The 11,511-nt window shown below is 34.7% G+C and overlaps 1 protein-coding gene across 1 annotated transcript in view; it reads left to right on the forward strand.

Annotated features, from left to right (window-relative positions):
- GBE1 (1,4-alpha-glucan branching enzyme 1) overlaps positions 1–11,511 on the forward strand; it is a 268,368-nt gene that overhangs the window by 223,042 nt on the left and 33,815 nt on the right. Inside the window, exons 13-14 of the mRNA XM_038581192.1 lie at positions 9,594–9,778; positions 11,377–11,507. Coding sequence (XP_038437120.1) covers positions 9,594–9,778; positions 11,377–11,507 — 316 coding nt within the window. The remainder of the gene's footprint in view (positions 1–9,593; positions 9,779–11,376; positions 11,508–11,511) is intronic.

Here is an 11,511-nt window from a genome sequence, read left to right on the forward strand (position 1 = left end):
GCATTTGATTTGAAAACAGATACTTCCTTTTAAGAGTTGGTCTTCAGTACAGTTAAGAGGAGTAGGAACTAAAGTTTTATACATTCTTGGGAGGACTATACCTTATTCTCATATATACATAAGCATAGTTTCAACAAGAAGTTGCATCATATCCACAGCATGGAGGCTGTGATAGGCTTTAATTAATTCCTAGGTAAAATTAGTATGCATTACAGTTTGGAGAAACAAAACACACAAACCTGCTAATCAAAATGTTCAGCTAATAGAGCTGGGGCTTTTTTCATTAGTTGTATTGTCTCGAATTCCATCACTGTACCAGCTGACTTCATGTCAATTTATAGTTTGGACCTTTACATCAAACAACAAAAAATTAATTACAGGAAAAGCAATCCCAATAGGAATTTTGTGCCTAGAGGTTTTACACAATTAACCAGACACGAATGGTGCTGTTTACAGAGGAAATGGAGAGAAGAAACTCGGTAGAATTTTCTGGAATCATTAATTATAGCAATGTTAGTCACTTGCTTCCCTGTTTTGGTTTTAAGGTTACTTATTACCCAGAGCTTTCTGTCTTCTCATATCTGGAAGCACCGAGTTCTGTTATTATAGTGAATGCAGTGAATCACGGCATGAACTGTGAATTTTCTTACAAAGTATCCCAAGTGACAGCTCAAAAAATTACTGTCTTCCCTTCATTCTGAAATAAGTAACATTCTATGTATTACATTAGTGATCATAATCATAACTTAACAAGTAGAAATATCTCCTTTGATGGTTAGTGCCAGGTTACTTGCAATGCATATTTTTGATTTGGAAGTATTGTTCCCAAATGTCACAGTCTTTGCCTCTTTGTGCTAGAGTTAGTTTAAATGTGATTTTTCTAAGCTTCTTATCTGTTGAATAAACCAGCCCAAGGTTTGAAAAATGCTTCTCTCAATTTAGGCTTTCACTTTTTTTTTAATTTTTTATATAGCTTAGAAATTTACCTCTGACCCATTCTTTAGTTACTAATATTCTAATACAATAAGTGGTACTTACCCTTTTTAAGGCTCAGGTTCCTGGCAAATGTAAAGGAAACCTTTCTCTGTCCTCAGAAAAGCACACAGATGAACATGCATACAGTGTTTCACATGAAATATCAGGAAATCAATACATGAGCTCCAAGTTACAAATGCCTGTTGCATTCATTGAGGAATATATACATATATTATATATGCATGTTTACATAACATTTGTATATAATTTAGAAATATATATACCTACATATATTTTTTGTTTTGTTAAATTACTTATTCATATTATGTGTTTCCTATTCCAGCAAGTTATCTATACTAAAACAAATCAACTACCTTTTTTTGCCATCACCTGAATACATTTAGATTTCTTATCTATCTTTATATAGCAGCCCTTAGTTATAAGCTTATTTGGGTGGCCATATTTCACTGTACTGTCTCAAGTGCTGCCACATTTCCTAAGTAATTTGTAGACCATAGCTGAGAAGAACATTCTTAACTTGTTTTAATGATAGTATTTTTCTTCATTAGGTTTGTGAGCTGTGAGCTAGTATAAGATACTAACGGGCATTTTCCAGTTTTCTTTGTTCAGTCTGAGAATGGTTCACTATTATTCCAAGGTCACTTTGAAAGTCTTTCTGTGATTTGCTTCCATTTATTTTATGCTTGTGTTTACAGTTTTGAACCAAATATGAAATTTAATGTTGCGTTTGTCTACATTAAACTTAATTTGCCCCTTGTCAGCTCATTTACAACAGAGATAACATTCAAAGCCACCCTGTAGAATGTTTTGTCTGCAATCACTAATGTAATTTTTCTATCTATTTCTTTGTTGTTTGCAACTTTCTATGTCTTCCAGTTTAAAAAGAAGCCTCTCCAGGAAAAGATTTTCAGAAGATCTAAATTAGTCTCTAATAGAGATTAATAAATAATTCTCTAATAGAATAGGGTCTTCATCATATCTTGAATTTTTTTAAATAGCTCTTTTTTCTAACTTAGAATTTCAATTTTGTATTCCATAACATATAAATATGCATATTGGTATATATATTAAAGTAGTGACTTTATACTTAACAAAGGATAAATGAAGTGAAAATCAAAATACATAAAAATCCTAAATTGGATTATAACACCAAACATTTGTCTTGCTTTCATCTTTTTCCTTTATTTTTCCAAGCACTTAACTTCATCTCATGTAATAAGCTTTTTTATTGTTACTAATGTTTAGTTATGCTATTAAAAAGATGAATGTTTAAAATGGACGAGTCTTAGAGTGCAATAAAATGAAATCTTAAGTTTAAATGATGAAAAATGAACATATACATTAAGGAATATAATTTTGCATGTGTGTTGAACATTATTTCCAGTAACAATTTGTTAACTTGTACCTGTGTCTTCAAATGATTAATGTTCAAAATGGGAAATGTTATCTTTTAAAATCATATCTGCTTTTTACCTTCTCAACAAGTATTCTACATAGTTAGTTTTCTTAGGGAGATACTAGACAAGTGTACAGAGATGGATTTATAAGATTGCCAATGTTTTATAATACTAAAGTAGTAGAGAAAGCCAAAATGACTAACATGAGGAAAATGATTAAATAAAATTGTGTTGTATGCACCTAAGAGGTACCATCATGGAGGAGATATACTTATTGACATAGAAAATGCTAATATCAAAATTCAAAATAGCAATATAACTCTATTTTTGTTCAAAACAAGTTGTAGATAAGATAGATGGGTTGATGGATATGTATGGATAGAGAAATGTAGGCTTATAGTTCTAGATATAGAAAACAAATAATATATTGACCAGAAGGAAAGCAGTGGTATCTTAGTCCACTTGGGCTGCTATAACAAAATACCACAGACATGGTAGCTTATGATAAAAAACAGAAATTTATTTCTCATGCTTTATGGATTTTGGAAGTCCAAGGACCAGGATGGTTGAATGAGGACCCCCTTCCCATTCCCAGACTTTTAGTTGTATCCTCATATTGTGGAAGGTTCTAGGGAGCTCTGTGGAGTCTTATTTAGAAGAACGTTAATCCTATTCAGGATGGCTCCACCCTCATGACATAAGCATTTGCCAAAGTCCCCACCTCCTAATACCCTCACAGTGAGGATTAGGATTGCAACAGGAATTCTGGGGAGACAGTAACATTCAGACCATAGCAAGCAGCTGTTTTATAAGATTTTAGATTGTGTGTGTATATTTAAAAAAATGTCTGTGTGTTTGTTACTTATATAATAAAATAAGAGAAAATATAATACCATAATAATAGTGACTAATATTTATTGTCACATACTTGTGTTTTATACTCTTCTAATTTGTACATCTTACCTCATTATAATTGCACTATTCTTAAGTCCTAATGTATGCTATAGATCATAAGGATGTGAATTTTCATGCTAGAATGTTAGAGATAAATCGTAACAATGTGATTTCACATTGTATTAGTTTTCTTGTGGAATTTGTGAACCTTTAAGGTTTTATCCTGTGTGTGTGTGTGTGTGTGCGCGCGCGCGTGTGTGTGTTTCTGGAGAGCAGATACTTAGCTTTTAATCAGATTGTGAGATGGGTTCATACCATTCTAAGTAGTTTTGGTCAAACTAACTATTCGATTCTATACTAATGAAAACTATACTTCCAAGGAGGAATACCAAGAGAGCAAGTAAACCATACAGTGGAGAATTTACATTTTTACCTTCTTGGTCTACCTGAGACAGTTAGAAAAGATTGTAAGCAACAAAAGCTATAACCTGAGGTCATATTTTCGGGAAGGGTAGAGAGAAATCAGAAGATGGGGAGCCTCAAATGTCAGTAGTGTTCCAGCTGAGGGAGAACTCTAGTTTTAGAAGGTTCCTAAAATGTTAAGTGGAATATAATCAACTATATACCATATATACAAGTATATATAATATAGAAAGTAAGTAATAAATATGCCATATAAGTAAGGTATATAAATGTACATGCTATCTATAGTATTATGTAATACATATACTAAGAATATATATACTATAAATATATACTTTAAATACACTCTCTCCTTGAGAGCTTGTTCAGAGGTTTTGTAAGGTGAACATGTAAGAATAATGAAGGAAGAGACTGAAGAGGAGATTCCTAACGTAGCAATCTGGTTTGCTCCGTCCCTGTGGGTGTCTTGTAGCAAAATTATTTTCACATTCAGTTATGCCTCTTAAAAATCTAAAATAGTGGATAACTCAAAGGTCATTAACACTAGGCTCAGGGAAATTTATTTGTATTATTAAAATATGAATAAATGCATCAGTGTACCATTTCAGGACTTTAAAGGAAGGAATAAAGTTGCACTATGAAAACTAAGTCAAGAAGAGCCAACTTCACTAGTTGCCTGTTGAATTCATCCCAGTTACTTGTATGTTTGCTGCACAGTAGGGCTGGTCAGTTCCTTCACTCTGATTTTAGCTTTATTATAACTCTCATCTATTACCCTGTAGGTAATTCTTTCCTGAACAATATCCGTAATAAGTAGACATGTGTAACATAAAAGCTTCCATACATGAAAGCTGATGGGTGCCAGACCCTGTGCCCAGTGCCTCATTTACCATGTTTGAATCTTAAAAGAGCTTTTATGAAACATATTGTCCTATCTTATAGATGAGTAAACTGAGCACCAGAGAGATTAAATTGCCTAAATTCACTTGTAAGTGGCTCACTCGAATTAAAACCCAAATCTCGCTGTGTCTATGGGCATCATGTTACGTTAACTGCCTTCTCCTTAGACATATAAACAATTTTCAAATCTGTACTCTCCTACCTTCAGGAAATGGCCTTTAGCCCACCTACTTTCAGTACAGGGAAATTGATAAAAATGTAGATTTCTGCCTGGGACTGTCTCCAAAGGGAATGAATCAGGTAATGAATGTTCATAGGGAAGATGACATTTTTAACAAGCTTCCTTGGAATCTGTATGCTTGCTCTGGAGCATACTATAGGTTGAAAAGCACGGCTGTACATTATTTCATTCCTATACCAAATGGGTGGTAATATAGCAAGGTCTGGGTTTTGGGTTTTGTGTGTGTTTGTAGCATTTGTCACTGACCATCCTTTTTGAAACTCTTCTATATATAGAAGGCTAAGAAGAGTTTCAAAAAGGATGGTATATATATTTTATATATATATTTCAAAAAGGATGATATATATATTTTATATATATAAACAAATTTTATATATATAAACATATATATTTGTTCCATCCATATATAAATATAAATATAAATATAAATATAAATATAAATAATATATAGTTGTTGATGTCCCCCTGACTTTGCTAACCATCATTACTCAGTCTTTTCTAATTAATCTCTGCCTGCAGTTCCTTAGGATGCTGTCCATTTGCCTTTGTCCTTTTGTGGCTGCAACCACTGTTTCTTATGGAGGCCTTAACAAATTGCTCTCGGTCCTCATCCCCAGTTCTCTACTGAATTGCAGTACCTTGTTTTTATCAATGGTACTATATATCCATGAATGCTTGCGTATTCTTCCGATGTTAAATTTAGCATGCCCAAAAAACTCATTATCTTCCTCCCACACACTTCCCCCATCACTGTATTTCCTCAGTGTGGTTAATGCAGGCACTACTCAGTCACGTGAGCTTGAAACTTTACAACTGCACTCAGAATTCCCTTTTCTTTACAACCTACATTCATCAGGCAGTCATCAAATTCTGTTGTTTGCCTCCTCAGAAATGTCACTTGTTTTTTTGTTTGGTTGGTTGATTGGTTTGAGTTGAGTATGGTTGACACACAATGTTACATTAGCTTCAGGTGTACAACGTAGTGATTGACAAATTTATACATTATACAGTGCTCATCACATGCTTAGCTACCATCTAGTACCATATAACACTATTATAATATCATTGACTCTGTTCCTTATGCTGTGCCTTTCATTCATTACATAACTGGAACCTGTATCTCCCATTCCCTTCACCTATTTTGCCCATCCTGCCCCAACAACCATTAGTTTGTACTTCTGTATTTCTGATTTTGCTTTTGTGGTTTATATCTTCTTTTTTTTTCACATTCTACATCTGAGTGAAGTCGTATGGTATTTGTCTTTCTCAATCGGACTTGTTTCATTTAGCGTAATATCCTCTAGGTCCATCCATAATGTTGCAAGTGACACAACCTCATCCGTTTTATGCCTGCATAATATTCCTTGTTTCCCCCCACACACATACACACACACGCACTCACACATACATACATACACATACATACATATACCACTTCTTCCTTATTCGTTTATCAATTGACACGTTGCTTCCTTATCTTGGCAATTGTAAATAATGCCCCAATAAACATAGGGGCACATATACCTTTCAGATATAGTGTTTTTGTTTTCTTTGAATAAATACCTAGTAGTAGAATTATTGGCTCGTACAGTAATTCTACTTTTAATTTTTTGACGCACCTCCATACTGTTTATTACAGTGCCTATACCAATTCACATTCCTGCCAGCTGTGTACAAGACATGTTATTTGAATCATTCTTTTCCTCATTCCCACTGCATCTTGTCATCTCTTACTTTATACTTTGGATTCCATGTTAGCTTTTCTGTTTAACCATCCTCAATATCCAGTGTCTTTTCACAGCTTTATAGCTGTTTTAATAATAAATGCATCTGAATTTCTCATTCCCCTACTTAGAAAATAGCCTTTAGTTCCCTATTGCCTGCAATGTAATGTCCTAATTTTCTGAGGCCTATCCTAATTTAACTTCATCTTGTTTGTCTCATCTTTTATCACCACTAACCCTTTTTGATAGATAGCTAAACCAGACTCCTCACTACATCTCACCTTCTTACTTCTGCACATGACATTTCCATTAGCTTGGAGTCTCTGTCCATGTATGGGAGGCTGGTCGTTATTTGCATGGTATTTCCATGGTATTTATTTCTGATGATATGCTGGAGTAGTAAGAGTCAGGGTGCTGAAACCAGACTGTCTGGGTTCTTGGTCCCAGTACTGAATAAATGTCTGTGACTCAGCTTCCTTACTTAGAAACTTGCAACAATAATACTACCTACTTTAGTGTTGCTGAAGATGGAAAGAATAAATTGACGTACAATGCATGTGCCTAACAAATACTAAGCAGACATTAAGCATATGCCTGCTGCCTCTAGTGTGATGATCATGATGACAGTGATGTAACATTCTCCCCCAGAAAAGGCGAAAGGAATTGCTTATTAATACTGTGGTCAACCCAGGGACACCTGGGTGGCTCAGTGGTTGAGCATCTGCCTTCAGCTCAGGGCCTGATCCTGGAGACCCAGGATCGAGTCCCACATCAGGCTCCCTGCATGGAGCCTGCTTCTCCCTTTGCCTGTGTCTCTGCCTGTGTCTCTCTGTGTCTCTCAGGAATAAATAAATAAAATCAGAAAAAAAAAATGTTTAATTCTGTAGTCAACCCAGAGTTCATGGTCATACCAAAATAAAAGTATTGTACTAATAGAAAGCCTGGACCTACTTTGGAGGCTACTATACTTGAGCTACCTCGTATCATTTCTAGTCTTTCTAAAGTTCTCCACTAGTTGAAATCTCACTAGTACTTAAAACATACAATTTTCCTTATCAGTAAGGAATGTGCTCCTTACCATCCTGAAGGTGTATGAGTTTGCCAGTGGAGTGGATGAGCGAGCAGGCTGGCTATGACTGCCCTATGGCAGAGGTAAAGAATGCATCCTCAAGTCAACAGAGTCAGAATTTCATCCCCCTCCTCTGTCACATAGTAGGTAAAGTTGCAAGAAGCGTTATGTAGGCTGAAATACTAGAATTTAGCAAAATATTTGTAGATACTTGAATTCTTACGAAACTGCAGCAGACATATTTGTTTGGATGCTATTTTTATTTTGATGACTACAGTCCCAAAAAGTTCAAAGCAAATTCCAGTGTTTCTTAGCAAAGTTTACCATTTAAAGCAACCCTACAATAAATCATTTTGAATTACACCCTAGTTTACTAGTTTTTATTAGAATATTAATACATTAGCTTCTTTAAAATAGGACATTCTTGGGACTCCTGGGTGGTTCAGTGGTTGAGCATCTGCCTTCAGCTCAGGGCATGATCCTGGAGTCCCAGGATCAAGTCCCACATTGGACTCCCCATAGGGAGCCTGCTTCTCTCTCTGCCTGTGTCTCTGTCTCTGTCTCTGTCTCTCTCTCTCTCTGTCTCTCATGAATAAATAAATAAAATCTTTAAATTAAATAAAATAGGACATTCTTATATTGGCTATACTTTCTGACACAAAAGAGAAGTTCATGGCTTAGAAAATTGCAGCATTAAAGTGGCAAATCAAAGTAGATTTTGGAAAGCAGTATTTAATTTGTAAGGGAAAAAAGAAACTGTAAAGTTAGAAATCCATCTTAGGGACAACAATAGGATCCAGTCTACTAGACAACCAATATCTAAATTTAATTTTGACAATGGATAATATTTTTGTGTTACTATTTTATTTCATTTTTTTCAATGTATTGAGTTTCTGGTTCTTATCATTATAGTGATAAACAATATTTAAATGGTTCCAAATCAAGTGTCCTAGCTACACACATGCACATGCACATACATGCAGATACATTTGAAATTAAAGATACACATCTAATGCTAACATGTAGATCTGAGAAAGAAATAGGAAAAATGAAAAAATAGGAAAAATGAATAATAAGAGTGATAACTTGGGTTTCTGTGGCACCTGGAGTTTGTTTTTTAATTTACTTTTTAAAAAATATTTTATTTTATTTATTCATGAGAGACACATTGAGAGAGAGAGAGAGAGGCAGAGACACAGGCAGAGGGAGAAGCAGACTCCATGCAGGGAGCCCAATGTGGGACTCGATCCCGAGACTTGAGGATCACGCCCTGGGCCAAAGGCAGGTGCCAAACTGCTGAGCCACCCAGGGATCCCTGGCACCTGAAGTTTAAAATGTACCTGTCTATTCTCTGGATGAAGTAGAAAGAACCTCATTAAAATTTTTGGATTTTAATCAGAACTAAATTTTAATGGTTGCTTTTGCACTTATTATCTGTGTGAGCTTGGGCAAATCTCTTAACTGTCTAAAACTTTGGATTTCTCATCTGTGAGTTAGATATAATGAAGAGTCCCACTGAGGATCAAAAGCCTTGGGGAATTGTAAAGCATTGTATACATTACAGAAATTATGGAAAAGCAATTTCAGAAATTACTCTGAGATATGAGATTGTTTCAGAGAGGATTTAAGTATGATAGAGATAGCTTTCTCAGTTCATGCATGAGGGGAAGAAGATGTGTCCCACAGGCCGCAGGGCTGGGCTAGAACTGGCCCCTGGTATTCTGAGTTCAGATGCGGTCACTACTCATTGGGATACGCTGTGCTGTTTTTGAACTGAGGTTGGTCGTATATCCTTCACAGGGCACAGCAGTAGTAAATTATAACCTAAACAGATTTTAAGGACTTTAACATGTAAAATTACAGAGTCACCTTAATAAGAAATGCAATATTACTGGGTGAGGCGCATATATATATATATTTTTATTTATTTATTTATTTTTTTAACACAGGTAATGAGTTTGGGCATCCTGAATGGTTAGACTTCCCAAGAAAAGGAAATAATGAGAGTTATCATTATGCCAGAAGGCAATTTCATTTAACTGACGATGACCTCCTTCGCTATAAGTTCCTAAATAACTTTGACAGAGATATGAATAAATTGGAAGAAAGATGTGGTTGGCTTTCAGCTCCACAGGTAAGCTCTTTATTCTAAATGTTATGTTTTAGTCACCAGTGTTGTACATGCTTGGAATGGCAATCGATTTAAATCTATATGCGGATCTTTTAAACACTACTTTATTATTCAGTGTGTAGTGCCCTGAAACATACTTCAGGTTGTCAAAACATGTCACTGAAGTCTCTCCAACAGATAATGAAAATCTTAAGCACAATGCCCTGCTTACTTTCCTGTTTAGTTTGTTGTTGGTTAAATTTAGTAATTTTTATTTCAATTGGTTAAAATAACAAAAGCTCAGCATGGAGTCCATTTTGGAAATTGCTGTGGAAACATCTTAATTGTTTTGACTGGTTTTCTTTATATAAATAATTTTGCTGTCATAAAGAGACTACTTTGACAACATGTAGATTTCTTTATTCCTTTTTTTTTTTTTTTTTTTGCCCCTTCCTTTACTGGTCTCTAACTTGTCATCTCAATAGATGCCGTTAGACCTGCATGCTGTTTTGTATTTTTCATGAGCCTGACTCTCCTCTGGAATTAAAGTCTCAGTTTTCAATAAGTTTAGAAAATGTAATTAACAGGTGCAAATTTTATACCGGCTTTTTTTCCCTTGCAAAAATTAGCATATAGTATGTGTTACTTATAATCCATTTACTTTTTACTGGTGCTGTTTGAAATTACTGTTGATGTGTTTTTACTTTGGTATCTATGATTTTTTTTTTTTAATGGTTGAACAAAGGTACTTATATATTCACCAAGATTGGCTACATGACACAAATACCCTAATCACGTTTATTAGTAATGCAATTTCCAGAAGAGAGAGCAAAATGATGCTCCTTTTCAACAGGAACAATGTTGAATACCAAAAGGCATGCTGTTTACTCTAGAGCCTTAGTTCACATTGCTAAATTACTAAGAGTGGTGGTGCTCATATGCATGGAAATAAGTCTTTCAAAGCTGGAGCTGCAAGAGGGTGGTGTTGAAAAAGCAAAGGCTTCTCACTGCCTACTATAAAACATGGGTTATAAAATGGGAGACTTTGTAGATATAATTTCTTTTCAGATCTTCCCTTTTATTAGAAAAAAAGATATATTGTAAAGAACATTAGGTCGCCATTGAATCTAACAAAATCTAACAAATCTAACAATAAGGTAAAGTTTTTAAGATAACTACAACTTCAGAAATCTCAGTACAATAACAATGTTACATTTTTTAAAGTAATTTCATGTACCTTACCTCATTGATCTGGGGACTAAAAATCTTAAAGAAAATTCACTTGTAAACAGATCCAGTATACACTCACACACACACACACACACACTTTATATGTAATAGGTACTGTGTTCTAAAACCTGAGCCACAATGCTAATCCTCTATGCTTTGTCTGAAGTTGTCAATGGCTAGTGAGATTTTTAGACTCTTTAAGCTGTTTTTGAGACTTTTGTTAGTGTAGAGTTTGATAGGGCAAATTGCAACAGTTTCAAAAAAATATAGTACATTTTCATTTGTTGGCTTAATAACAAGGTTACTAATAAGCACACAAACAATTTTATAATTAATTTGCTTATAACAGCATCTATAATGTCATAATGTAATATATGTGTTAATTCTTGCAGGCCTATGTGAGTGAAAAGCATGAAGGCAATAAGATCATCGCTTTTGAGAGAGCAGGTCTTCTTTTTATTTTCAACTTTCATCCAAGCAAGAGCTACACTGATTACCGAGTGGGAACGACATTGCCAGGAAAATAT

This window comes from Canis lupus, chromosome 31 (assembly GCF_011100685.1).
Source record: "Canis lupus familiaris isolate Mischka breed German Shepherd chromosome 31, alternate assembly UU_Cfam_GSD_1.0, whole genome shotgun sequence".
NCBI lineage: Eukaryota > Metazoa > Chordata > Mammalia > Carnivora > Canidae > Canis > Canis lupus.